Source organism: Metarhizium acridum, assembly GCF_019434415.1.
Source record: "Metarhizium acridum strain ARSEF 324 chromosome Unknown scaffold_1, whole genome shotgun sequence".
Lineage (NCBI taxonomy): Eukaryota > Fungi > Ascomycota > Sordariomycetes > Hypocreales > Clavicipitaceae > Metarhizium > Metarhizium acridum.
In genome coordinates this window covers 7,086,095-7,113,969 of record NW_027094015.1, presented here as the reverse complement: position 1 = coordinate 7,113,969, position 27,875 = coordinate 7,086,095, and the positions used below count along the sequence as shown (strand labels likewise).

At 50.4% G+C, this 27,875-nt stretch overlaps 7 protein-coding genes across 9 annotated transcripts; 2 read left to right on the top strand and 5 right to left on the bottom strand.

Annotated features, from left to right (window-relative positions):
- Positions 1 to 1,442: 1,442 nt before the first annotated feature.
- On the bottom strand, positions 1,443 to 5,654 carry GPH1_1 (Non-essential glycogen phosphorylase). 3 transcript variants are annotated; one of them, XM_066117179.1, is made up of 8 exons: positions 5,515 to 5,650; positions 5,056 to 5,229; positions 4,593 to 4,913; positions 4,247 to 4,512; positions 3,682 to 4,188; positions 2,693 to 3,609; positions 2,516 to 2,588; positions 1,447 to 2,451 (listed from the first exon to the last, which is right to left on the bottom strand). In XM_066117179.1, the coding sequence occupies exons 2-8, from the start codon at positions 5,216 to 5,218 to the stop codon at positions 2,041 to 2,043; spliced, it is 2,658 nt and encodes an 885-aa protein (XP_065979070.1). In that variant the 5' UTR covers positions 5,219 to 5,229; positions 5,515 to 5,650; the 3' UTR covers positions 1,447 to 2,040. The 3 variants fall into 3 exon arrangements, with proteins under 3 accessions (XP_065979072.1, XP_065979070.1, XP_065979071.1); XM_066117181.1 differs by lacking the exon at positions 5,515 to 5,650 and having other exon boundaries at positions 1,443 to 2,451; positions 2,516 to 3,609; positions 4,593 to 5,504; XM_066117180.1 differs by having other exon boundaries at positions 1,604 to 3,609; positions 5,056 to 5,654.
- An 18-nt stretch (positions 5,655 to 5,672) lies between these two features.
- gna3_1 (G protein alpha subunit) lies at positions 5,673 to 8,963 on the bottom strand. Its single transcript, XM_066117178.1, has 6 exons — positions 8,780 to 8,963; positions 7,761 to 8,718; positions 7,574 to 7,702; positions 7,389 to 7,518; positions 7,091 to 7,329; positions 5,673 to 7,031 (listed from the first exon to the last, which is right to left on the bottom strand). Exons 2-6 carry the CDS (start codon positions 8,066 to 8,068, stop codon positions 6,932 to 6,934), a joined length of 906 nt encoding a protein of 301 aa, XP_065979069.1. The 5' UTR covers positions 8,069 to 8,718; positions 8,780 to 8,963; the 3' UTR covers positions 5,673 to 6,931.
- Positions 8,964 to 16,376: 7,413 nt separating this feature from the next.
- On the top strand, positions 16,377 to 19,648 carry J3458_002203 (uncharacterized protein). Its single transcript, XM_066117177.1, has 4 exons — positions 16,377 to 17,368; positions 17,434 to 17,860; positions 17,908 to 18,120; positions 18,176 to 19,648. The coding sequence occupies exons 1-4, from the start codon at positions 17,100 to 17,102 to the stop codon at positions 19,496 to 19,498; spliced, it is 2,232 nt and encodes a 743-aa protein (XP_065979068.1). The 5' UTR covers positions 16,377 to 17,099; the 3' UTR covers positions 19,499 to 19,648.
- Positions 19,649 to 20,211: 563 nt separating this feature from the next.
- CDC53_2 (ubiquitin ligase (cullin) of SCF) lies at positions 20,212 to 20,776 on the bottom strand (the record flags this gene model as incomplete). Its single annotated transcript, XM_007816229.2, has 2 exons — positions 20,212 to 20,400; positions 20,474 to 20,776. The coding sequence occupies 2 exons, from the start codon at positions 20,774 to 20,776 to the stop codon at positions 20,212 to 20,214; spliced, it is 492 nt and encodes a 163-aa protein (XP_007814420.2).
- A 139-nt stretch (positions 20,777 to 20,915) lies between these two features.
- Positions 20,916 to 22,827, bottom strand: CDC53_1 (ubiquitin ligase (cullin) of SCF; the record flags this gene model as incomplete). Its single annotated transcript, XM_066117176.1, has 4 exons — positions 20,916 to 22,366; positions 22,444 to 22,520; positions 22,609 to 22,695; positions 22,760 to 22,827. The coding sequence occupies 4 exons, from the start codon at positions 22,825 to 22,827 to the stop codon at positions 20,916 to 20,918; spliced, it is 1,683 nt and encodes a 560-aa protein (XP_065979067.1).
- Positions 22,828 to 23,608: 781 nt separating this feature from the next.
- J3458_002200 (uncharacterized protein) lies at positions 23,609 to 25,962 on the bottom strand. The gene is made up of 2 exons (XM_007816228.2): positions 25,478 to 25,962; positions 23,609 to 25,388 (listed from the first exon to the last, which is right to left on the bottom strand). The coding sequence occupies exons 1-2, from the start codon at positions 25,635 to 25,637 to the stop codon at positions 24,391 to 24,393; spliced, it is 1,158 nt and encodes a 385-aa protein (XP_007814419.2). The 5' UTR covers positions 25,638 to 25,962; the 3' UTR covers positions 23,609 to 24,390.
- Positions 25,963 to 26,423: 461 nt separating this feature from the next.
- J3458_002199 (uncharacterized protein) lies at positions 26,424 to 27,872 on the top strand (the record flags this gene model as incomplete). Its single annotated transcript, XM_007816227.2, has 1 exon — positions 26,424 to 27,872. The coding sequence occupies one exon, from the start codon at positions 26,424 to 26,426 to the stop codon at positions 27,870 to 27,872; it is 1,449 nt and encodes a 482-aa protein (XP_007814418.2).
- Between the last annotated feature and the right edge of the window lie 3 nt (positions 27,873 to 27,875).

Sequence of the window (27,875 nt, the reverse complement as noted above, 5' to 3'; positions counted from 1 at the left end):
GCGATGCTGCACCACAAGCCCCAAACGCTGGGAGGAGAGCCACTTCAGAAGGTAAAGCTAGGCTGAAGGCTTGCCTCAACATCCACCGAGAAATGTCGCAAAGGATTGATCAAGAAGCAAGAAGGACAATGAGGGAAGTATCGAGGAAGCGAAAGTACCCGTGGTGAATAATAACGTGGGGGATTCCGTGGGAGTGACGACCTACAGCAGCAAGAGCAGGTAACATGCCTACAGGTACCTTGTCCTCCAAGGGTCAACCAGACTTGGACGCAACAGCCAATTGCATGACTTTGGACCGGCGGCAAGTGCTGATACTCGCTCTTTCCTCATAGAATCGTGAATGCATCTATCTGCCGATTCATTTGGACATTCAGTTTCTCCCGTCGCTCAGATGCTAACAACACTCGACCCTTTCACCCAGATGTCGGGATATCCCACTCACACTCTCGGAGCAGTGTCTGGTGCACTCATGGGAAATCTCTAGCCGACAAATAACGTACAACAACAACAACTTGAGAACGTGAGCCACAGCAACATCCGAATCCACAAGTGCAAATATCGTCGCACAGACGCCTGGCAATTGGCAGGCTGAGACACCCGTTGTGACGACACAAGACTCCCGACGATGCTCAAATCTGCACGACTTTTCATTGACATGCATACTAATCCGGAAATCATGGCACGATTTAGCTTCGGGGACCAGCCTAGCCAACTTTGACGGTAGAAGTGGGCACTCGATAGTCTCCATGCAATTCTTGCATCAACAGGAGCCCAAGTGGCTGAGAATCACCATCTGACACGTTGAATTGTCGTGCAAATGCGTCGAATGTTCAAGAATGCGAATGCCTTCTTACCCCTCCCCCGCCATGGCAGGGGAAAAGAGGATGCGCATCAGACCTTGACAACAAACGGGCACGCCGCGCAACTACGTCATGGGCGTTATTGCGGTGCGTCGACGGATGATCATAAATTCAAGGATCCTTTATTTTGTCCTCCTCTTTCTGCGCCACACGCCCCTCAATTTCATCATGGCAGGGTGCCCAATAACAAGCAGAATCTGCATGTCCGAAAAAATGGCATTTTGTGTCCAAGCCCGCACACCGCGATTCGTTCAACCAAATTGTCCTCGGCTGTAAAACGGGGACCCGTCTCCAACATTAGAGAACGCTTACTACTCTGATTCGGACCCCAAAGCACCTCGGCGCCAATGCCCTGCCTTTTCAGAGCTGCGCTAGAATCCATGTGGCCTGTCCTCCGTACCCCGTTCAAGGGATGCAGAGATCGGGAGGGACTAACACCGTCTTAGCCAGGGACGTGTCTCTCGTCCGTCTTGTCGTCATGCTGAGGATACTTCTCATCTGCTAACGCCCCGTTATGTCCTCCGATCTGGTCTGCCCATCCTTCATCGCTGGCTCAGTGCAGAATCGGCGCGGCGGGCTGGACGGCGTGAACATTTGTGGACGAAATGCTCCGGCAACCTATGGCAAAACAATCCGATGCCACCCTTGGAACACGATTCCCCGAGAAGGAAAAATTGATTGGAGGTAAGCCGGCATCACGGGTTTACATACCGCTTTTTGGAACCCATGAATTCAGGTCCCTATTACGGAGTACTCAAGCCACAACCCCAGCTGGGGACGCGGGCCTACCCTTCCAAGTGAACTTCAGCCCGGAAGCTGAACCTGGTGCTACTATCCGTAGTGATGACGTCGTTTCCTGCAGCGAAAACCCATTGTGAAAGGAGGTGAAAGCCACCTGACAACTCCGATATACTCGCGCATCTTGTACGAATACTATTTTGAGCGTGTCGCATACGTTGCTACTGAGCGCATACGTAAAGCTATTCATAAATTCACCCTTATGAAAACATAATAATACTGACAAAAGAATAAAGGAATAAAGGTGCAAAAAAATTCGAGGTGTAAAAATCACGTGTCTCATCCTGAAGATCCCAATGTAATTTCGAATATATATCCCACTGTATTAGCAAACACTGGTCTGTCAACGGCAGCCCCAGATTATGCAAGTCCCAAGACAAAACTAGTGCCTGTCAACAAGAAGCGGCTCAACGTTCCAAATCTCCTCAGCATACTCATTAATACAACGATCACTGGTGAAGAAGCCCATGCGAGAAACCGATGTGATGCATTTGGCGACCCACTCATCCTGGTTGCGATACGCCTCATCTACGAGCTGATGCGTCTCGATGTAGCTGTGAAAATCGTCCGACACGAGATAGTAATCACCATGGTGGCGGACTGCGGCGATCATGGCGCTGAAGTCGTGTGGGGTACCAAACGTGCCCTTTTCAATCTCGTTGAAGACTTTGTCGAGGTCGGGATCGATGGCGTGGGAGCCGTAGGTGTGAGCGTGGCGGAGGTCCTCGACGTCCTCGGAGAGGTTGCCAAAGAGGAAGATGTTGCTTTCACCGATTTCACGCGTGATCTCAATCTGTTGTCATTAGAGGTCTGAAGCACACGGTTACATACTGAATCTTGCAACGCTGAAGACTTACGTTGGCGCCGTCGCATGTACCAATGATGAGGCCGCCGTTGAGGACAAACTTCATGTTGCTGGTTCCAGAGGCCCTGTGAAAACGTCAGTACAATTCCGTTCATCGAGAAGAAGCCTTCTGCCCCTCCCCCCCTTGGTTGTCTGGGACGAAACAGAGCAATGGCGAGGGGGAACATACTCTGTTCCGGCGGTCGAAATATGCTCGCTAATATCCGAAGCAGGACATATCATTTCCGCCTTGCTCACGTTATAATCCTCCAAGAAAATAACTTTGAGCAAGTCACCAATATCCTCGTCCTTATTCACCACCGCGCCGACCGAGTTGATCAGGTGGATAATCTGCTTGGCCATCCAATACCCCGGCGCAGCTTTGCCGCCAAAGATACTCACGCGCGGCAACTGCTTCTTCCGTTGATCGGGTGTCATGGCCTTGAGGCTCAGATACCGATGAATAACGCCAAAGATGTTCAGCTGCTGACGCTTATACTCGTGGATACGCTTGACCTGCACGTCAAACAAGGAGGCAGGATTGACAACAACGCCAGTAGTGTCCTTGATGTGCTTCGCCAGACGCACCTTATTGGCGTACTTGATCTCGGCCCACTCCTTGCGAAACTGCTTGTCTCCAATGTGCTTCTCCAGCTGGTTGAGAAGCGTTAGGTCCTTGAGGAAGTCTTTGCCGCCGCATTTGGAGGCAATCAGTTCGGACAGGCGGGGGTTGGCTTGGTGCAGCCAGCGGCGTGGTGTAATGCCGTTGGTGACATTGGTGAACTTGTCCGGGCCGTAGATTTCGACAAAGTCCTTGAAAATGGTGGTCTTGATGAGGTCCGAGTGGAGTTCCGCCACACCATTGACCTTGTGAGAGCCAACAATGGCCAGGAACGCCATGCGTACCATCTTGGGCTGGGATTCCTCAATGATGGATACCCGGCGGAGAATGTCTCTGTCGTTAGGGAAGGCCTTTTCCACGCTTTGCAAAAAGAATAGGTTGATGTCGTAGATGATCTGGAGGTGCCGAGGGAGCAAGTGCTGGACGAGACCGACGGGCCATTTCTCGAGGGCTTCGGGGAGGACCGTGTGGTTGGTGTATCCAAACTACCATTGATCCTCATTAGCTTGTCATCCAGAAACATGACGCAAACATACACAGTAGAGGGGGCGCTTTACAGTGCTCGTCACAATTTCCCACGCAAGATCCCACTCCAAACCCTCAACATCGACCAGAATTCTTTGCAACTCCACAATCGCCAGCGTAGGATGTGTGTCATTCAACTGGATCGCCACCTGGTCAGGAAACTCGTTCCATGACCTCCTGGATTTCTTGAACCTGCGCACAATATCATACAGCGACGCTGCTACCCAGAAGTACTGCTGCTTCAGACGCAATTCCTTGCCGCGCTCAAGGTTATCATTGGGATACAGCACCGCGCTTATAGTTTCTGCGCGCTGTTGATCCGCCACGGAACTCTCATAGTCGCCGTTGTTGAACTTCTGGAAGTCGAATTCTCCGCCAGAGGCTTTGCTCGACCATAGGCGGAGGTTGTTGGTCGTCGGAGTGTCGTAGCCTGGGATGGGGACATCGTAGGCAACGGCTTGGACAATTTCGCCGGCTTCCCAGACGGATATAGTTTTGCCGCCGTCTGTTTTCTTGTTGACCTGGCCGAAGAATTGGATCTACAGGCAACTACACGGTTAGCGAGGTGGTGTTTCGGAAGATACGAAAGAGACATACGTCTACGGTCACATCGTGACGGGGAAACTCCCAGGGGTTAAAATCCAACCAGTAATCAGGCACTTCGACCTGATATCCGTCAATAATCTCCTGCTTGAAAATGCCGTAGCGATATCGTAGGCCGTAGCCCCATGCGGGAAAGTTCAATGTAGCCAGACTGTCCAGGAAGCAGGCGGCCAGGCGGCCCAGGCCACCGTTTCCGAGGGCAGCATCATGCTCTTGCTTGATCACATCTTCGATTCTGAAACCAAGCTCGGAAAGGCCATCTTGCCAAAAGCAGACGCAAAGTCAGCCACTTACATACAATCCCAGTCATCAGGTGCGAAAGTACGGAGAGGCTGCATACCTTGGGCGACGTTCTTCAAGCCAACATTCAGCATTGCGTTATCCAGGGCCCTGCCCATCAAAAACTCCAGGCTCAGATAATACACTCTTTTGGTATCGCGGTACGTCTGACGCTGCTGCGTCCTGTTCCAGTGAGTGATGAGACGGTCGCGAAAGGAAAGGCTCGTAGCAGAATAAGCCGCGATTTCGTCGCAGTTGAACATGCTTCGGGCGAGGGTAGTTTCCACATGGCGCACGACTTCCTTTTCGAAACCGTCTTTGTCAGTGAAACTGGTTATTTGGTTTCGCTTCCAGGCTTCCCGCTGAGGCTCGGGGATGGAGGCTGCAAGTCGATTAGCTGCAGTCTCCAGCAGACAGGGGTGCGCCCGAGTACAAGCATTGTGTGAGACAACATGGGCAGGACAAAGTCGAGTCGACAAACCGTCTTCCACCGTGTACTCGGCAGTTATTACAACAGCACTCACCCTCAACACTCTTGATTTCTCCGGCCCCAAAGCCCGTAAAGGTCCTCTTGTGCTTCGGACGAGAGATGCCGGCAGGCCCAACACCGCCAGTAATATCCACAATGGGAGCTGAGGTGGAGGGGCGACGTTCCCTCATCGGCAGTCGTTGTTGTTCAGTAGCCATGGTATCGACGTCTAGTAATTTCAAATTTCAAATATCAGCCAGTCTTTCGCGATGGCAGCTTTCCCAAACTTCAATTGCATTTGAGCAGGCTCGGAGAGCAAATGTCACGCACTGGGCAGAGCTTCGGCCTCCCTCGAGCCCCGGGTAAATAGTGGGCAGTTACAGCTGCGGAGGAGAGCTATGGTGGGGTGAAGAGGGTGAAGAGGTGAAGAGAGTGATGAAAGCGGGGTGATGGATGGCACGAAGCACGGCAAGGACCAAGGTGAGCTTGACGAGAAAAAGAAATGTCAACGTACACAGACTGGGACTTGAAATGGTTACACACTTTATGTGAAGGGTAACGCGAGCAAGAGAGGGGGGTATTAAAAAGGGCAACAACCGAGTTTATGACACCAGACACTACAGCCACATATACTTTCCATTCCGTCATTGTGGCCTTGTCCATCGTCCATCCATGCATCCCAAGCTTTTTACATGTACGGCGGTCCAGATTGGTACGCTGGACCTGGAAACGCCATCGTACACACGTACACCAACGGCAGCCCGGCCACTCCGGAGCAGCAACTTACCAATGACCACGGTATCTAGCAATGCAGACTGGCGCAGCACGCATTGAGTGGACGTGTCTTCTCATCGTGCTGCTTCTTTGCCATGCCACGACGACCTCCTCTCAGCACGTCTACAAATTATGCAGACGTCATTCTGCATCCCGACTCTCCTCACACCCCGTAGGTGTCCTGATGTGTGGAGAGGCATTGTCCGGACGATGGAGCTGTCGAGCTATTCATACCATGCGGTCCCACAACCGTTTACCGTCCAGCCGCCTTGGCCACTAGCACAAGGCGATAGCTGGCATCAACTCCCTATTGGATGTTTCCGCTGTCTGGCCTGTGCTAGACGCGGATGGCTACTTTGGTATTGCAGCCAGTACCAAAGGCATACCGAGTATAGCTGAAGCTGGCCATCAAACGAAAAGATTTTTCTTCTAAAAAAAGGGAAAAAAGCACAGAAAGGGGGTGAGACAGAGAGTCTAGCAGTACACGCTTAATATTTACCGAAAACGAACTCATCATGCTGGCATTTTTTACACGGCTGGGGTATCCGGGACTATCGTGCTCCCCGCTGCTCAAAAGCAACCCACCACCACACACCCGTATCAACTCTGCAATCATTCGAGGCCTTTTCTTATTTTTATTGACGCCAACCGCGAGTCCTGACCTTTCTCTCTCCAGGGATCCTGACAATTCCGCAATATCCAAATTGTAGAGAACTCGCCCTCCGGATAGTCATATCAAACATGTCGTCATTCCAGTCCTCACAAGACTTCATCATTATCCGATGTACTGAATTGCATGGTCTTGTCTCCATTCAAGTCCTCCTTTTCTTATCGCCGTTGTGCCGTAAACGCCAAGCCACTGTGAAGGGCTGAAGGTCGCACATTCAAGTCTGTGTACGCGCGCCTGCGCTTGCAGGGGCTGCCGAGTAGCAAAAGGCTCGGCACGACTGACGTTTGTCGCTGTGACTGGGTGAATTAATATTGCCATCTGTATTGGCCGGGTCGTGAAGCAAGTAAAACAGAAGAAAGCCGCGTCCGTGGGCATCACCAAACATACGAAAATAGGAACGCCTCCCTAAAACTCCATGAAATGCTCTAGGACGCCAGCACCCTGTAGTCCGCCTGCTCAAATCATGAACATAGTACAGCGGTCTCCATCATAGGATTCCCGAGTCCTTCAGAGCATTATTTAAGATGGTTTCTTTGACGGCGGCAAAGACGAGTCGGATATTCGACGTGTCTGTAGCTTGCGTCAAGCTGAATTCGGTTGTCAGCGCACCGGCTACGCATTACTTGGCCAAAATGACAAGACTTACTGAGGGTATAGATTCAGATGTGCTCGGTTCACCTGATTGAATCGCCACAACAGGTATTTTGCGGCCTTGTTCACGTCGTTTCCTCCCGAATAGTCTGGGAAATAATTTCCCAATGGCGACCGAGTCAACTTTTGCTTGAAAATATCAACCTTGTTGAGGAACAAGATGATGCTAGTCCTCATGAACCAGCGCGAATTCACCACAGAATCGAACAGCAACAAACTTTCCATCATACGGTTCTACGATAGTCGGTCAGTCTTAGGAGCTCGTGATGCCCAGCAAGTCGATATTGGCTAACCTGGCTGCTCTCCTCGAGGAGAACCTGGTCATATTCGGAGAGAGCGACGCAGAAAATAATTGACGTAACATTCTCAAAGCAGTGAATCCACTTCTTTCTCTCGCTTCGTTGCCCACCGACATCAAACATACTATCCGGAAGTCAGCATTGACGTTTGATGGGGAAATGCCCAAGTATAGACGCACTGAATACTCAACTGGCCCATTTGAAACCTCGTTTCGTATATGCCAGTGGTTTTGGTACGAGCTCGCAGCACATCCATTTCGTTCGGTAGGTAGTCGGGGGCAACTATTCTCAACACCTCCTGGAAGAAGCTATTGACACTGTGTTAGAGTTTGGGTCTGAAGATTCAGAGACAGAGATGCTGCTCACTATTCTGCAGAATCCATTAAATAGAATTCGGTCTGGTGCTCCATCAACCGCTCTCTCGCAGGGTCGGCCCACAGCGACTGAATAGCTGTGCCAACTTGGGGATCAATGTGTGCCTGTGGTCCAGATTCGGCTTGATATTCCATCAAGTACTCGATATGTCGCTTATTCTCTTCCAGTTGCGGCTCAATGTCAAATTGTTGCATCGCGGTGATAACGGCCTTTGCGCATTCGACAAGGTTCTTAAATACGGTGGGTCGATAATTATACAATTCATCTTCTGAATATCCCTTGAGATGGATGATCTTCATCTGCTTGACGATGGTAGACTTTCCACTTTCTCCAGAACCTATTCAAACAACGGTTAGCCGGCGATAAGATGGTGCAACCGCCAAGTATCAAAGTCCCCGAGGGGGCTTTAGGTGCCATACCCAAGAGCAAAATTTTGCATTCTTTCCGTAGTCTTTTCGAATCCTCCTCTATTACTCTGTCGATGGCTTGACTCTTCTTCTTCTGTTCCGCCTCCTCGGTATTGGAGCTCATACACCCGCCCATGATGAAGACTTTTCTTCCTCGACGCTTCCACGCCGGCGCGAAGGAGGCTCAACACCAGGAGCTGGCGAGCTGTGCAGTCAATGGTTGTCGCTGATTGATGCAACTATTCACGCATTGCTGTCGTCGATTCGTCGCGGTGGAGATGCGCGGCAGCACAGCAAATCTGTGTCGATTGCTATCAATAACGAGCACCCCAGGTTGGTTTGGCCCCCCAGGTTGGTTTGGCCCGTAAGATGGCCCGGTCGTTGGTGTGTGAAGGTCGTGCAGCTGTCGAGCAGTATCAACAATGTACCATGAGCTAATATTATGTTGTATTGAGTCTCGTTCGTTCGTTCGCTCGCTCGCTCTGCTAGGCCACTTCCTTGCGGGGCCTGCTTACTCCGAGCTAAATCACGGCCAGGCGGAACTAGCGATTGTGAGTACTCGAGAACCAGGCTGGGGAACAGGAATAGTTCGAGCCTCGTTACTTCTGACAGAGTTGCCTTGTGTATGTTGCCAGTCAGAGCCGGGTCGCGGCAGAGGCGACGGGTCGGGAGCAATGGGCAACGACAGGAGCAGCAAGTGACGACCACGGGAGTAATGGATAATGAGTAAACCAGCGGGAAGACCTCTGAAAGGCAAGCAAGGTTCGCTAAAGGTAGGCTGTCAGCGAGGTGACCTCTCACTAGCCAGCTCGAGTGCTGCTAGGCAGGTGAGCGGCAGGCCCAGAGAACGACAGGACGAGGTGTGACAAGGACCAGGACGGGGACCGGGTCCGGGTCGAAGCCACACCAATTGACGTGGAGCGACGGCGGGGGGGGGTTGGGTGGATGGTTTGGGGGTTATGGTGGTTTGGTGAGCATTCGAGGACGGAAGGGTTGTTGGATACTCGAGGGTGGATGCTCGACGCTGCAACGGAGTTTGGTATGGAGCAACTCCGTGCTTGCAAAGCGAGTGAGGATGGAGCGAACTCTGGATGAATGTGGAGGCGGCGACTACTAGGTCCAGTCCAACCCCAAGCCAAGCTTTCTCCTCAATGTCACGGCGCCTCACGTCCGTGCCTCACTTCCAACTGCCCATATTACTCCGTGCTAGGACTGTCCGTCGTTGGCAATCGCCGGGCCTTGGTGGTCCGCGATGTTCGCCGCGAGGTCACGTAATGAGCACTCCTTAAGCCGATTCGACAGGTCGCTGTCGACACTCTTCAATTGTTTCTGCATCCCACAATAGACAACGACAGGGTCCCAACAGGCACAAGAACAGGCACCAGGTGCATGAAAAGAGGGGAAATGGAAATTATTGTACATACGGTGTACTGCAAATGCATTGCAGCCACAGGGGAGCGATTGATAACAACAGGACATCTGGACAGCCGTCATGATCCAACATCCAACATCCAGCAGTCATCAATCTACCGACCCACTGCCAGCTCAACATGAACGGACAGGGTAGGGTAGGGTACGGAGTAGTCCTAGCACGAATTACGCACGAATTACGCCGTACTCCCATGCTAGGTTTACTCCGTTACGGAGAGCACCCAGTCCCATGTGCCAAGACACCTGTGGGAGACCGCCGAACACAGGCAGGCTTTATGCCAATCTGCTGTTCCAGAACGGCGGGCTGGAATCTAAAATTATAAACAATATGGGCGATACGATATGTGAGCGTTCAGTGCGCAAAGTGGCCTGTCCACATCGCATGCCCAGACCGCGTAGCCGACTGAGTGTTCAAAGCCCTCCATGTCCTCCATGTTCCCGGGCGTTGGGTCATCATAATTTAATTGTTGTGGTTTGAGACTTGAGCCAAAGTAAGATGGCGAAAGGCCGGAACAACACGAAGCCGCGAGCGTCTGAAGCCTCTATTATTCCCAACGCTCACCACTAATTTCAGTCCTGGCCAGGCCAGACAGGTCAAGTAAATAATATGAAGCCCAATTCCCGGGCTCCAGGAGCGCCGGTGGCCTATATTCAAATCGCGCACACCTGTTTCGGGTCATGACGGTGCGGTGGGAGCAATAAGCATTTGCCCACACCGAGTGGGCAAATACTTGCTGCCCTAGGTATGTATGGCAGGCATATTATCAATCCAGCGTTGTTCGTTACATATCATGAGAAAAAATTTTGCCAATTACCGGCAGATATATGTATAAGCCTCACCTAACAGACCCAAGGTAATAAATAATACTATTACGGAGTACCGATAGCCCTGGTTCACAGTTGTGGTGTGGCAATAAAGCCAGAAGTTGCTTGTACCACGTCCAGGAGTGTTTTGGGAGGCCTGAGACGAAAGATGCAATAACTTGCAGCCTCAGAGGTAGGACGTGATGTAGATAGCAGTCGGTATCATGAAGTACCGAGATAGGTATAGGCAAGCAATCAGACAAACATACCGGTACATACTGCACAGAGTGCATCTGTACATGCTGTACTCCGTAGATAGTTGCCCAGGTAGTCAAAGCGGTTGTTGTGTGGCATCCCGGATGGACTCCACAAGGCGCGTCTGCATGGTTTTAGGTTTTGAACACACTTCCAGAATGCAACAATGGAAGACTCGATACGAAGGCGCTCACAGGTCGAATTCGAGTCCACGACGGGCGCCTATTTTCTGAACACATCTGAGACGACGACTCTAATAGGTTCTCGGTTGTTCTTGTTGCTGTTTTTGGGAGGCATTTCCTGAATCTCACAATTCCTGGACGCATCAACCATGCAGAAATACCTAGCCCTTTTACCCAAACTGTCCAACGTACGTATGAGGCGCTAGTTGCTGGTCGCGTGTCTAGACCGCAGTTTCTTAGGTTGGCCACTGAGAATTACTTGCTGTGCGTGTGGTAGTATGTATCTTGTCGAAGCCGGGAACAACCTGGCAACAGGCAATTCGGATGAACAGGCAGCATTCGAGTCAGCTCAGCCCATTTGGCCTCGCCAAGGGTAGAGAGCTCAGCACCATTAGCAGCTTTCGATTACCGGCAGGAAGATCGGGCGATCATGGCGATGACATGTGTAATATACGGAATACTAGCCATTACTGGGGCTGATGTTCATATCTCAGCTAACTTGTTCTGTCAAGTCGTTTGGCCGTTGTTTTCTTTTTGGGATGGCGAACAGCCGACCACGCATGCGCTACTCCGTACCACTCCCACCATCTGTGTACCCCTGTTCATACCATTGCCCAGTTGAGATAGTACATGGTTAGTTATATTCTCTCCATGTCCAGTCGGGCGGGCGCACTAGAGCGAGGTTAGAACAGGGACGGAGTAAAAATAACGTTGTGGAGAACAATTTGCTCGTTGGCTTGCAAACCGCACAAACTGCTTGTGTAGGTCCCTGTGTCCATGTAGCTTGCCAATCTGCTAATGTCTATTGGAATATTGAAATGGTTGGAATAATGCGACTTGGCCAGCCTTGAAGCCATGGTCATTTCGTCATCCTGCAAGCTGACTCGATATGACTCGTCGACGACGGACCCGCCTGGATGAAGTCGTGTCGAGTGTCTCAGCATAATCATCTATCTATTCTGACAGCCAGGACCTCGGACTGCAAATTGCGCCCAGGCAAACGCGGCCCATCCGTACCGTCTCGACGACGTATATCCATCCCTACGGAGGATGTTGTCGACATGTAGCTATCCCATCGTTCATTGACCACTGACAGCAGATGGAAAACAAGAATTCGTGATTTAGTTCGAGGCACCTGCGAAACATCAGCTACCGTCGGTGTGCAATAGAAACATATCTAGCCGTCCATCAAGCACATAAGCGGACAGGGGGCAATGACTGTTCCTGAAACAAAAGTGTTCAGAAAGGCGACCACGAGGATTCCTCTCGAAGCTGTTGTTCAGACACAACGGATCATGGCTTGCATGGCGCCACCAACTCATGAGGCCGCCATGCATCGTCTGGTACTGCTACTAATACATGCTGCGCTCTGTGGGACACAGCACACAGTACAACAAGACCTGAGAGTAGACGGTAGGTTCCGCGGCCTGGCTTCAGCACCGTCTTACAATCTTGCATGGACGACCAGCCACGAGGTCTTAAACTTCACCCCAGAGTCCATCCACGCAGTCTTACTTTCTTGCCGTGTCATAAATAGCCACGGAATACAGAAGCCAGAATCCATCGGAGCGTCGGACTAGGCGGACCTGACCACGATTGGCGCGTGGCAACTCAGCTGGGCGAGGCGCGAGAGCCCAGACTGCCAGTGTGTTGACGATCAAGGGACCCAAGACAAGATCACCACGGGCACCCTGCTGAAGCAAGGTGAAACCTCCACTCAGTGTCCGCAGCCAGCGTCCATGTGCAATTTTGCCAAGTACTCCGTACATCTCTAATATTTACGCCGGACGTCAGCAAGACGCAAGAATCATTGGCGTCGCTGAGTCCAGTCCGGTTCCATTGATTCGCTCTCACACCACTAATTATAGACCTAGACACTCATCGACTACTTGCATGAGGTGTTTGCGTGACTTAAAATCATCTTCATGAGGCGAACTCGAATATCAACAACATTTTTCCTTCTTTTATTAGACATGAACCACCAGGGGCCACTACAACATGGAGCGGAATCCCAGCAGTTGACCAGATGCGACAGGGGTTTACACGTGGCCCAATGGACCCAAAGCGTTGTGGCCTGGGTCAAGTTTTTTTGTAACACCTCAGTATTGAACTCTGCAGAAGTTACGGAGTACTACGGAGTACTGCGGAGTACAGAACTCACAAATGGAATGTGGTACGGAGTAGTCGCTGCCGGATCGTCTTTGAAGTGACAGTTCGGGTCCGTCCACGTGTTGACGTCTCTTCAGGATGGCAACCCCATGTGCTGGAAGCTGCATTCTGTATGCCGCGGAAGCACCACAGACCAGGCACTGGGTTGCAATGCGAGGACACAAGATGCATATATTGTGGTTGGGGTCCTGTTGTGAAACCAGGTAACGGCATGTCTCGAGTAGCCGGATTCCATGGAGACGAGGTCTTGTCTCATGCCCCCTTGCAACACAACAAGGGCGCCAGACGTGCACAATACAACCTCAAGTCTGTCAGAATCTCAGCAAGATAAGCTACTCCCCTCAGCAAATCATGAAATCAAGCATCTGAAGCCCCCTGGCAAGGGGCCCCCTTTGGTGGATTGGAATCAATAGTACTCCGTATTGGAACTGCGATTTGGTGGTGGTCGGATGTGGACCAGCCACAGACCAACAGAGACAGGGCGGCATGCATCAATATGTGTTGCCAAGATGGGTTACGTCAACGTGCGCTGATTGCGCAGAGTGCGAGAAGGCAGCCACACCGAAAACCTTGGACTTTCTGGTACCCCAATGTCCCTGGCCTTCACCGACCGGTGTCACGCATAAGCATGTGGCTTTGTACTCAGAGATCAGGATTGGGCCTTACCGGCTGGACAAGCGGTTGGAAATTTGTATCCCCCCTTGGCCATGTGGTGTCTTCATGGCTTTATTGCTAATTGTGAAGCTAGACATGTACCATTCCAAGGCTTACAAAGTAGGCTTGGGCCGAAACTTATGACAGGGCTACTACCCCAAGTGTCCAATTGTCAAATGGCCCTGTGCTCAAACGAAGTTGATTACTACTAGAAAACCCAGTGAACATTCAATCATGGTATTTCGTTCAAAAACAAAAGTCTAGCGACAAGGCATTATTCGTTCTTCATTTCACATCTTGAGTCAAATGGCTTCAGCGCACAATATGACACAAAAGGGCGGCATATCGCACCGAAGGCTTATGAGCATCGACTCCACGTTTTCCTCATCTCTACAGAGTACGGAGCGGTCAGTAACTTTCTCCTGGCATTGTATCAGACTACGGAGTAGAGCATGGGTGTACCCTCCTTGTTACCAACTCCATCAAACGCCACACGGCACTCAATCTGCTCCGTAGCGCAGAGAAATCGCCGCTTCATGTGATTCACAGTACGAGTGGCCCCTTTGGTCTTGGTTTCAAATAACTTCGACTGGGGATAGGCGGACCGTGCCGAGAAATAATAACAGGTATCTGTACTCCGTATCTTCTACTAAAACTACCACAACTACAACAAGAGCCAAACCCACTATGATACGGAATACTCCGTACCTAACTTCAATTTAAAGATCAAGTGCTTTGTTCGTCAGATCCGCTGGCATTCTTGCTGTTCTTCCTGCCTGCCTGATAAGACGAACCGTAGTCAACTCTCAAGCTCTTTAGCTCCCGCTTTTTTTTCCCTCTCTCATTTCTTCACCTCTCTTAGACCTTTTAGTACTAGTAGATATCACCTGGTTCCGTTGTTAATGCGCCTGCTACACATGCCCGGTGTCTTCATGGCGTGTTCTGCGTGTTCGGACATGACAGTCTACTGGTACAGAATGAATGGATCCTACTTTATACTTTGAATACTCACAGGAGACTCTGATAGACTTGTGTCTACGTGTGTCTTGCTGACTTGACTAAAAGCCGAAACACAGCAACATCCCCAAGAGTAACTGCGCTAACTTGGGCGAATAGTTGGCCAATCGCACCCTCGACACAACAATGGTAGGGGAGGTACATCGGAGGTACACTAAACAATAAGCTGATTCCTCAAAATTGCTACTTGACTCCTTCATGAGTCATCTAGCCCTCACACACCATATTATATTTCTTCAGAGGAACATGCTACTGCTAAGCACATTCACCCTCACAGCTTTCCGAATGTTTTGTGTTGCCACCGAAAAGGGCCAATGGAGATAATGTAAGATGCTTGGTTGCTACAAAATAGCACATGCAGGGCTAAACCCAGTTGAAAATGCCATCCGCATGAATCCATTCTCAACCCAGCACGGCCAGGCTGCAAAAGCTTGTATAAAGATTGGAAGCGTCCGGTCGAAATCTTGATGCTGTAACGACGGAGATGGGCTAACAATTGGCCGGGCATAATTGCAGTAGCTAACTGCAAACAATAACCCAAGCTCTCTCAAGGCTACAAAAGATTTGCGTTGATTCAGAAGACATCTACAGTCCGCCGCTAACCCTGTTTATAGTGTTACACCAGAAAAAATGTCCTAGTCGGGTAGTCAAGTGCCAATACTCACTTCAACGCGCGAAGATCTAAGCGCCACGACATCTGGCATTCGCCCCCTCCCGGGCAAGCTCTGAAATTACCACAGGTTCTTTCCTCTTTTGGCGAGCCATTATTATGACATGTGAGCATATTCACATGTGTCTTTATCAATATGGCCGACGAAAGGCACTGCAGCTTATACTGTCGCTGACAGTCTGATGAGGGACATTGCCATTGCCATCATGACCTTTATTTTGGGCAATCTAGCCAGGGGGGGTGTGTACTTGGGTTAACCGAGGGACAGGCCGATGCCGATGGTGGGAGAAGATTCGGATGATCTTGTAAGTCCCGCTTGAATCAGAATATTCGGCATTGTTGGAGGGAAATGATCCATTTTATACGTCCAATGCTTGGATGGAAAACTACAACTCAACAGGATATTACTAGTCCCTGGTCTAACCACTGTTATTAGGCAGTTTGGCTTCTGAGGTAATTCTTAATTTCTTCATAGACCTGTTGCAGCTGCATTGTTGGTTATTTCGGACAGCAAAGACAAGTTGTCTCAGTTGGCCTGCATCTGCCCGGACTCGGTTTGTCGATTTAGGGTTTTAAAAAAAATACATAGTCTTAGAAAGATATAGGTGTAGTAGAAGTTGAACTGCTGGGTGTTGTTCACGCTCCTGTGGATATTGTGTACCAAAACTACTGTTGGACCTCGCTTCGGTGCCGTTGCAATCAGGTTCCGCGGGAGCAAGGTTCTTTGCAATGCTTGTTGCCACTTATAGTATAATAGTCAGCTATGACCAAAGCAAGTGTCTTCAAGGTTTACACGACCACACGACGATATGAATGTATGACATGCAGGTATTTCGGCTTCGTTCTTGGGCGCGTTGCATCCCTACCCTAGACCTATCTATACCCACTTGAGTGCACTCACTGTGGTGGATAGAGCAGGTGGGGGTGTGCTTCCTATTTGGGCTTGGCGGCGCAGCTTCTTTGCTCAATCCTCCTTGATGAGCTGGCTAGCTGGCTAGCTCTCTGTTCTGTGCAACCACGCCAATTTCCGGGACCCTGTGCCATGTTCGCTCCTGATGTCACATTGTCAACACAAGCTTGCGCCCAGAAGGCATCACGAGCCGCCTAGCTAAAGGGTATCAACAGAGGGAAAACGATCCTGTCCACTCTCTCGTGCTTATTGCGCTGCCGGCAAGATTTGACCCGTCATCGCTGCGCCATCCAACGATATCGCTGGCAGACACACACCTGCGTCTCCACCGCATTGACACTTCATCTTGCATATTCCATACTTTGCACGACGTTGAAGAGCCGACTGGCGGAGGCAAGAGACTGTCGACCATTCATTTCAGTTTTCCCATTTCCCACCACCTGTATCTCGAACGCTGCCTTCCGAACCGTACAGTACTGCAGGCCCAAGCTGGACAAAGCTGGACAAAGCTGGACAAAGCTGAACAAAGCCTGCCATTGCCATTGTCCTGGGTGGTAGTCCAGAAACATCACGAGACGCTGGATCTCTGGTACGCTCGAGCAACTCGTTGCCGACGGGGACTGTATACATACATATGTGTGTATATGCTTGGCTGACAGCCACTCTACTTTGAACGACACACTTGCAAGCAAGAGCGCTACCGTCTGGTTGGACGCTTGGATCAATCATCCTGCATATGGCGAGTTTATTGTATTGGCAAGCCGCTCTTTTGAACCTGTACGGACGCTGATTACGAATCAACGATTGCGGCTGCGGTAAGGACTCAAAACGATGGCATCCGAGGACATCAAATACAAGCACAATGGTGCAGCCTCTCCGGATGCGGCAGATGTTGAGCCGGCATTGACCCCTATCAGCCTTGCCAATACGGACAGCCCAGCGGGTAGTGGGTTCTCGCCGCTCGTAACTGTTGTAGGATTTCATCATGCTCGGGGACCCGAGGTGGAGACGTGGTTTGGTGCTGACGAGGGAGTCGATCCGGCTATCAAATACAACTGGCCACTATTGCCATTCATGGCACTGAGTGACGGAGCTCATGCGTACGTAGCGCCAGGACCCCTATTGTCCTCGAATCGAGGAGCAGTGTTGCTGACTGAAATACTAGCTCCGAAGAAGATTTTTCGTACTTTACACTACTGAAACCAAAGACCAATACGGAACCTGCCACATCACTCTTCGGAATATCGTGTACACGGCAACTGGATTCGGCCCAATTAATCAACCGCCCTGCTGATGTAACCAGATCAACAGTCCAAAAAGCTGTGGTTGTTATTGCGGATAGTCCACAGTCTTTTGGCATGTTGCGTGAGCGCCTCAGCATTGTCACCCAAGCATGGTTTGCCCAACGGGAATTCACAGACACCGAGATTCTGCGACGGTTTCAAGAAAGCCTCGCCGACGAAAAGGCTAGGGGCCTCATGAAGGAGGAAACTGAGCGTGACCAGCACTTGGGAATGAGTTTGCGGGAGTTCATACATGAGTTTAAGTGGCAAGCGCTAGTCTTATTGAAATGTTGCTTGCTCCAGCCAAAGGTATGCCCGATATGCTCTTTGTGTCTTGCTAGGCTAATGATTTTCAGATGCTTTTTTTCGGCTCAAGGTGTGATAGGCTGTGTATGGTGCAGTTTTCTCTCATTTCTCTGATACCTGGCTTGATCCGCAATCTGCCAGACTGCGCCGACCCCGAACTGGACAGCTACGAGAAGAAGCTTGCCAAACCTACAACTTTACAGAGTAGCAATCGCAATTCACTTTTGACTTTCATGGGGCTCCCGCTGCAAATCTTTGGCAAGGTTGGAACACACACACATATATTTCCGTAGCTACCTCAACTAACATATTTCATAGGGTGGCTTTTTCGGACCTTACACACCGTTGCAACAACTTGACATTTTAGCCGACTTTGGCACCAAGTCATATATGGTCGGCAGCACCAATTCGCTCTTGCTTCAGCAAAAGGATAGATACAGCGATGTCCTCATCAACTTGGACGAAAACACCGTCAGCATCACATCACCATCTCTCAAGGCGGCGCTAGCCTTGACACCTGCAGATCGTCGCTGGATAGACTTTCTAACTCATGAGGTCAACGAAACATGGGACGAGGCCAATCCTAGCAGACCCAAGAATATGCAGTACATTGGAAGTGAAGAGTTCATCAGATCACAGTTCGAGGCGTACATGCTGGGGCTTATATCATCTGTCAAGTTCCGCAACTTTCTCATTACCCAAGGCGAAGACCCCGCTACCCTCGGCGCCGACAGCGATCCTGCTGTAGACTTTGGCTCCGAATGGGTAGAAGCATGGAAAAAGACTGAAAACTACCGTATATGGGACGCTCACACTGACACAAATCTATTCGCCGTCTCGGAACCAAAACATCCTTGTGCGGGGGGTCTCACTATTGACGACATTCAACGCCGTGTCGCCGATCAAATCAAAGATCTCCATCTCGACGAGCGTCTCGCTCAGGGCCGCGATATACTCGGTCGCAACCTCGCCGCGGGCCGCGAAAAGGCCTCCACCATGTTAAACAAGCTCTACTCTGACGTGGAATACCTGCGTGAATCCCAACGGCGTCGTGCAGAAGACTCGCGCACCCAAACACCGAACTCGAAATCTTCCACAGAGAAGTCTCAGTATCCGGTGGATCTCACTAAAGCCCAACAAACAATGAACTCGGTCGGCGCCAAAGCATCCGCCTACATGTCCAGCTGGGCAACATGGGCCGGGGAGAAACGCAAAGCTGGCGGCTGGGCGTCCGGCTGGGGCGGCAAGAAATCCCCTTCCCCAAGCACGCACAGCAATCCCCCTATTCCCACTAGCCCCATCGACAAAGACTACCAAATGGTAAGCCCGCCTGATTCGAGGTCCACGAGCACAGATGATCCCAAGAGACCCGCTACACACGCCAGTTTCAGCGAGAGTATTCTGAGCAAGGCCTCTGACCGACCTGTTACGGAGTCTTCAGAAATGGATGATTCCTTTCAAGACGTCATGGGGTCACCCGAAAAGGTGAGCCACAAATCAAAGGACGAGGAGGATGTAACGCCGAAATTGAAGAACGACGGGTTCCAGCAGGAGGATGTTATGGGCGCAAAGATGAGTGAGACGGGGGACATGAGTGACACGTCGGAGGGCAAGGGCACGGAAGTCAAAGCCAGCGACTAGCGTCATTGATTGGCATTGTAATCGATTTAGTAGTGCCGGTGCGGAAGGGAAAGAGCATCAACTTGACATATAAAAGAGATGGGTATTTATGGCTGATGGGTTTTGTAAAATCTCTTTCTTAATAGAAAAGTTCACCCTGTCGATCACGAGGCCCATAGTTTGCTTATGGCGAATGGATATTTCCATGTATTATCTACTGGCTACTCGCTACAAGTCTGTATCACCTTTCTTTTCTTTCTTTGTCCATCCGTACTACCCTGGCCTTGTCTACATTCCCACTCATTCTTTTTGCCCATGCAACCTGCACCCGTCCAGTTTGCCCATCTCCACCCAGCAAATATAACACGAAGCGGAACCATGCTGCGCCGTGACCGATCCATTCCATACGGCGAGTAATACCCTAGAGTCGAAATAATATAAGAGTTACGTTTAGTAATGTCTTTTTTTTCAATATACTCTACGGACGCTATCCATCCCAGCTAATATGTCGTCGCAAAGGGAAGAACGCAATCGCATCCCAGGAACAGTGGGCACTTATGCAATCGCGGTGAGGAAAGTGAATGCCCGATGCGCCTGAGATAATATAACAAGAGGAGCCGGGTATGCAGCAATATATCATTTTTGTGCAATTCGTGATTTGCCATGGCAAATAATCCGCCAAAATCGTGGTCGTTGCTGTGCATACTGTGGAGGAGTGTGGTCGGGATATGACACTATGCGAGGTAACCCAGCTCATCGTCATCCAAGCGTTCAAGATACTCCTTGTCCAGAAGGATCTCAATACATTTTTTGATATCACCAACTTTGGGAACGAATCTCGAACGAATCTGGTTGATGGTTTCGCTGACAAGTTGAGTGTGTTTCATCTTCTTTCGTGCCTTCATGATTCGGACAATGGCCGACTGTCGACAAGGTTAGAAACGCGCCATCTACCTCTCCATCTTGAGAGGCATTTTGGGATGTGGGTGTGCTTACCTGAAGTACCAACTTGCGGTCCTCCTCAATGGTCTTGTTAGTCTCCGTCTCTTCTTGCTTAGCCTCCTTTACACCACCCAAGTTAAGGTTGACGCGAATCTTCTTGCTCTTGAACTCGTAGTTAAGGCTGAAGGACCTTCCGGGTTTAGGCCTTGCGCCCGAACCTCCATCCATCAGCAGCACTTTGGCCTTGAGGATGACGGCTAGTGCTTGATCCAGAACTTCAGTGCTCAGTTGTGTTGCGGTGACCATGTCATCATATGTGTAGGTGTCCTTCTCATTGAACAGCAAAAGAATAGCCATTTGGTAGATTGAAACTTGGAATGTGAATGGCGTTTTGCTGTTCTTGCAATATCCCGCCTTGACTTCACCTTTGCATAAATGCCACAACCAGGTCAATTTGCGCCCGTCATGCTTGTGCTTGTAGAATCGCGTAAAGCGCTCAATTTCTGTGGCAATTTCCACAGGCGGGTGAAAATGCGTTGATGGCGCTTGTAGGGGCCAGAAACCGGTACCCAAAATTCGAGAAGGTTGAGTCAACCGTCTTGGCTGAGTCGACGCTTTCTAGGTGGCCCCGGAAGTCTTTGTTCAGGTCCTTTGAGATCTGCATGTCCTGGAACATGCGTTGTAGCTTGTTGGTATATTCAAAACCACAAGCCTCCTTGAGCTTGCTAATCATGCTCGTTTCGGCGTCGTCCGATGACGAGTTGCTATGTACCAGGCGTCGGGCCAACATCCGGGAGTAATACTTTTGGAATACATCCTTGTCCTCGATGTATTTGAAAACGGTCATAATCTGGGTCAAAGTCCGCTCCAAGTCGCCTTCTTCTATACTGGTGCTACTCTTACGGAGTAGGACGTCGGTATACTTGGCTAGGAGCTCTGGTGATTTTGTGGAAGTGTCCTTGCATACTTCGTTGCGATTTACGAACTCCCTGCATGCGTTGTCAAGCGAGCGAGTAAAGTCTGGCTCGTCATTGAATGCTTGCTTGACCAATAACTGATACTGGGAATGCACTTCAAGTAGTGCATCCACATATACTTTAGGTTCAAGCTTGTCACCTTCGGAGGACTGTACCTTCTGAACAGCGGCGAGACCAGCCTTGAGCACATGCTTTTCGAATTTAGTCCGCAATGGGTCCAGCCCGTCAGGAATTCTGGAAAGGAGGTTATACATTCTTGCCATGTCTTCCTCTCGTTCATTGTCCAACAGGAACTGGAACTCCTCCCGCAGCAACGTTGAGTGTTCGGCAATCAGAGCCGTGTTGCAAGTCTTCTTCAATGGCACGGCGATATCCTGATGCAAATACATGACGACTCTTTCCTCCTCTTCGGCCAGACGTACTTCGGCTTTTTTCATGTATTCAACAACGCTATTTTCAGCGACAAATTGTTTCGATTCGGCGGTGTAAAACTCTGCGGTAGCTTCCAAAAAGGGCCTCTCAAAGTGGTAGCGGTAAACGTCCAATGTAGACCTCGACATGTCGGCTTCATCCAGACCAAGGGATACAAAGGAGTCGACAACTTGTTTGATCTGGTTGTGTTCAATCGTCTCGCCATTTCGCTGCTTCTCCACTAGCTTCAAGACGGCGTCCATTACCTTTCCGGAGACCTGCTCGAACAAAACCTTGCGCCACTGTACGAGGTGGAGAGTGTAGACATCGTACACGTTCTTCTTACCCTCATCGATTTCTCTCTTGACCCAGTGACGGTTTAAATATCGGAAGAGATGGTGGATGTATTTTGCCGCATTGGTGTATCGACTCCATTCCTTGATGTAGTATGCCAGCAGTGCCTCGTCGGTGTGCGATTTGGATGCCTCTACAAGATCTTCGAGATGCTTCTGGAGGTAGGTAATGAGGTTGTTGTAGAGTTCTTCACCTAGGAGATGGGCTATGCAAGAACGAGGAAATTAGCTGAAACTGAACGTCGAAGGTGTCAACGCATCGATGTGCTATGTGACAACTTACCACCACGGTGGTTGGACTGCATGGCTGGCCCGGTGAGACCAACGGCCTTTTGTGAGGTGCAAAAGTTGTGAACGGCGCTGTGTATGATGGCAAGTCAGCACATTATTATATTTACCATCATTCTGAAGGCGAGAGCTCGATGAGCAGAGACGGCAAAGCACGCACGTGTAGACACCCATATACATTTGCATGTCGATTCCTCTCTCTAGCTCGTTCATGATACGAGTGATGCCAGTCTGGAGATATTGCCATCTGAGATGCACGACAGGTCAGCCATGTTTTGTCGATCAGCAGCGGTCGGCTAGGAGCATCTTACGTCGCCCCGATGTCCTCCCTATTAGGGACTGGAGGCATCTGGCTAGGAGTGGCCATGCGTGCAGCCATCCTTCTGCTGGAGAGACGGCGTGGCGGCGGTCGTCACGAACAGGCAGCGCGGGGTTCGAGTCAAGAGTCGTGCGGGCCAAGGAGCACGCGGCACACGAGGGAGAGACAAGAGTTCGGATTTGCGACGACAACAGCGGCCAAGGCAGATTGGCGAGAGGGGTGAGAGGAAGTCTCCGAGAAACGTCCTGGCGGCGGAGGTGCAAGGGACTGCTTCGAGACAGGGTGCGGTCTTGGACTGTTGAAGGGGATGGTCAGGCTGAGGTGCGGCGCGGATGCAGGTTGAAGGATAATGCACGAGGTCAGAGTTGGAACGGAGGCCAAGGCTGCGATACGGTGCCGTCTGGAGCTGGCGAGCGTACCACGGGAACTGTTGGCGATACGCAATGATCAGATGGCTGCAGCCTGGTCTGAATCGCGGCAACGAAGGGATTCGCGGGATTAGAACAAGGATGCGGTCGAGGTGTTTCACAAAAGGGAAGGCGGATGTCGTGACCAGTGGATTGACTAATTGTTCATCCAACTTTGACATCGAAATAACCAAGAACCCAGCCGCCACAGGCAGGCGGCAGTCCAAGTGCCCGTCCGCCTGGGTCGGTCAGCCTCGAGACATGCCCCAATGTGCCGAAGTACTTGGGCACCGAACCTAATACCAAAAATACCACGACCAAAAGTGGGCTAGCGCAAGGCTTGCATCCCAAGGCGGGAGCCGACAACTAAGACCATTGAATCGCCGTGGTTGAAGCAGTGCGGCTGCAGCCACTGATTTAGAGCGAGGATTGCGATTGGGGCCACCGAGTATATTGTACATGAAGAAAGAAATGAAGAAAGTAGAGAGAGCTAACTATAGGTGCAGCCAAGGCTCAGAGGCCTATGTAGGTAGCTCGGGTGTAGAGTACTATACTACCTGATAGGTACCCAGGTACTCTGGAAGCCAAAGAACACGAATATTGACTCCGAAAATCTAAGAAATGTAAAGCCAAGAGCGGTGCATCTCATGTTCAAACTTAAAACGATGCAGAAGTGCTACCCGCAACAAAGCTAGCGAGAGATAGCTAATCCGCATACATACGTCTTTGCGCGTAGGCCTGACAGTCCCCATAAAAAACCTCGTTAATCTGTCAAAGTTTCACGCATAATTGACTTTGTCGGCTTGTTGGCTATACCTGGCTTCAATGCTCAGAATGTCCATGGGCAAGTACCCTGTGATATACATCCTTTGATGCCAAAATGTTGGTCATGATACGCGTACATATGCCAAAGTAAATGCCGCTTGGAAAGGACGTACCCATATCAAAACAATATCTACATACCTACCTAGGTACCGAGGAATAGGTAGGTTAGTCCATATAGTACTGGTAATGGCTGCATCATGAATGTACCATATAATTATCATTTTGCTTGGAAAAAGGAGAAAAAAATATAAAGTGTAAAATATAACGAAAAAAAAAAAAAAATTAAAAAAGACTTAAAAACCTTTGAACGCTGACAATATACTCACAATGGTGAAGAATTCCCCCGTAAAAACTCCTCATATCTACATTGAACATCCCTCGCCCGTCCTCATCATACACCACTTCCATCATTATCATCCCCTCCACCTCCTAGCCGCTTGACGGTTCGGAAAACGTTGATTGTAAAAGTCATCGACCAGGAACAGAGGCCAATGAGCTGGAAGACAGCCAAGGCCACGGACAAATGGACGAGTTGGTTCTGCCGCACATTATGATATATAAAACTTTCAAACGCCAGGGCCGTGCTCGCAGACTTGAATATGATGAAGAACAGGTCCAGCAAAATCAGCGAGATCTTTGACATGGCCGACCGTAGACCCAGCGGTTTCCCCGTATACTCGTCCCATATCATATACCCAATGTAAGGAATTGCTAAACAGTCCACTACGATGGCAACCACTACCTGGGCTCGCTCAGCGCCGTTGCTCTGGTTCATGCTGTTTTCTAGCTGATATATTCGAGCCGCGATTCCAAGTGCCAAAATCGAAGTCACCATTACGCCCAACCGGAATAGAAATGGCGACAGCGGATGCCGCATTATTCGGTTCCAGATATGCCTTGGTAGAGCTGCCAACTTTCGATGATGTTTGACTCGCACGTCTGTGTGATGGAATTGGACATCCGTCTCCTTATTGAATGTCGGCTGGAGCTGATCGAGGACCTGATGATCGACGACCTGGGATTCTTCATTGGGCATCCGTCCCCAGGCTGACGACCGTACAAAGTCAAACCATGACGATTTGCTCTGGGTTGGAGCTGGTCTGTAGTGGGAGACAATGACGGGTTCGTTGGAACGCAAGTGATCCCACTTCCTACCGCGCATAGAAGCGCGTCCATATCGAAGGAAATGAGGGATTTTGGCCCGAGCACTCTGGGCTGGGCCTAGAGACGGATCATCCCAGGCGACGAAGCCATCTTTGGAGACACGGCGTTGAGGTGGATTTGGAGAAAAATTGGCTTGATGCTGCACGATACGCGCTGGTGGTTGCAAAAGACGAAGCTGTTCATCGCTAACGGGCCCGTATCTCTCCTCGTAGGAATCAATCCAAGCTGTAGTCGAGTGAAGGCATTGTTAGCAAACAGTAGTTTCGAAAGCTTGTGCACTGCACTACAATACAGCAATCTCGGGCAACACATACGGGGAAGAGTCCTAGGAGGTCGGAGGCGAACGATAGGACTCTCAGTCGCCACCTCTGATAGATATGCATGTCTAGATGTAGTCGGTTCGGACGAGCTTGATTCCGCAGCGGTTGGAGGAGGCGATGACGATGGCGCAGCACACGACGCTTGGTCCTTCATCGCGGCTAATCTGTGTGCTACCCGAGCAGCCACATGGGTTCATCACCAGCGGCTTGACGATTAGCAGCTTTGCATGATTCCTTGGTGCTGCGTGGTATGTTGAAATGCCATCTAGAGATGTCGCACATGCGATGGCCGTTACATCAAGTTTACGCGACCCGAGATGCGAGCTGGCTGAGGTGCTGTCATGAGTTTTGATGCGGGATGATCGGAGTTCTTATTTCTGGCGTGCTCTGAAGTGCTGCTGTCTTGGGTGTCTGCAGCTACCAATTGGCGCTTGGCTGTACGGCGTAGAAGCGAGTTCAATGTTTGGACGGAAAGCGAGGCCCATGTTGAGCAGGGGCCTGGTCGGTCATGAACGAGTCGTTCCTGCCAAGTATGGCTTGCGTTCACTTGCGCCTTCTTCCGTCACCTGATGGCGCGCTACAGAGCCACAGAGCCACAGCAGCCAACCACTTTACGCACTCTTCACACGCGTTGCCTTTCGCAGGGCGTGACCACGATTTGACCTTGAGACTCGACAACATTGGCGTTTGTGTTGCATGCAATCAATGCTAGAGCGTTCGCACTTCCAATGATTTTGAGGTTAACGGTCCGATGCTCAAGTCATTCACACCAACCTGCCCGTGCTTTGCAGCTCACCTGGGATACCTAGGTAGCTAGGCTTGGGTTTCCATCAACGAACAACTTTGACTGAGCTTCGCCGAGAAAGCTGGCCAGCTCGCATCGGGTATCCCTCGAACCCATGCAACTTACAGCCGCTCTCAGGGTGCCACCAGCATCAACATGCAACCAGGTCTCAAAGCAAAGAGCCGTGGGCTTCAGGCATTTGCTCGTGGCAAGTCCGACAGCAACGCCAACTACAATACTGTCACCGAAAAACCGTCTCAACCACAGCCAGAGAAACGCTCAGCCACGCCAAATGCAATTGAATATGTTCCGAGCCGACAAGAACTAGCAGAGTTTGCCCGACTTCCTCTACCTGGAGCTGTCCGCAAACCGCTAGGTAGTCCTCGCCTCGGTGGTCAGCTCAGTAACCCGCAGAAGCCTCAGTCACCACTAAGACGAGGTATTGCATCACCAGTCAGACAACCTGTGGACCAGATGCAAGCAAACCACCAACCGCAGCATGATATCTTCACCGGTTCACAGCTTGGGGAAAATTTTATGATGTCAGGGCTGTCAACCCCCGTGAATGAATCTGAGGACATAGTCATCAGACGAACTCCAGACATCAAGATAGAAGACTCACGCCAAGATCGTAATCATATTCAAAGACTACCACCTAGGCAGGCGCCGGTCACCACGAGCCAGAAGCATGAATTCGCGCTTGGTGCAGATGGTCGACTCTCTGTTGTCCCAGGCATGCACCGCTACCATCCATCACATATGAAAGATGGATTTTACAACAACGATGCTCAGCCCGGCCCAAGGCCATTCAAATCACAGAAGTCGGCCTATAGTCTCCCAATGCAGTCAGTTCCTGCCCACGCAAAGTTGCCAATGCGCGGAGTTCGAATCAACCGTGGACAGCTTCCAGGAACCAATGCCCTAATCATTCAAGAAGATAAGGTTAAAGACAACTTTATTGAACGGAGGGATGGACAGTGGCAAGAACAGACAGCCGACGAGAAATTTAACGAGTCCATCCTTGTGAACGATTCGGATGACGACTTTGACGCTCTTGGCGCATTTGGCGGCATACATACGGCGCCCAAGCCCAATATGCAAAATGGACATCGCACGAGGAGAGAAGATGGCGTATCTTCGAAATTTTCCCGAAATGCGCCGGCCAAGGATAAAAAGCGTAGACGACAAAGCTTAGACTATGACGACAAAATCCTCAGTTCCATGACATATCAAGATCTTCAGGAGGAGCCGTTTGATGTTGTACCGCAAATACCTGGGATGAATGGCCACGATATGTCTACTTCAAAATTAAAAACAAGACTTGAACAGTTTCAGCAGCAAGGGGAGCACGAGCAGCGTCAATTCTTTGCCAACATGTCAATTGAGGATTGGGAAGACTCTGGCGATTGGTTTGCTGATCAGTTCTCGGACATAATGAAACGTCTACGAAACGCTCGACGCGAGAAGCGTGAAATGATTCGGTCGTTTGAGACAGAAGCTTCTCATCGAGAAGAGGCCATACGTTTGCGGACTGATGCCATCGATAAGAAATTAGCCAAAATGAAGCAGGATGGGCAACGAGTGGTCGGCGACAAGGATTTGTAAAAT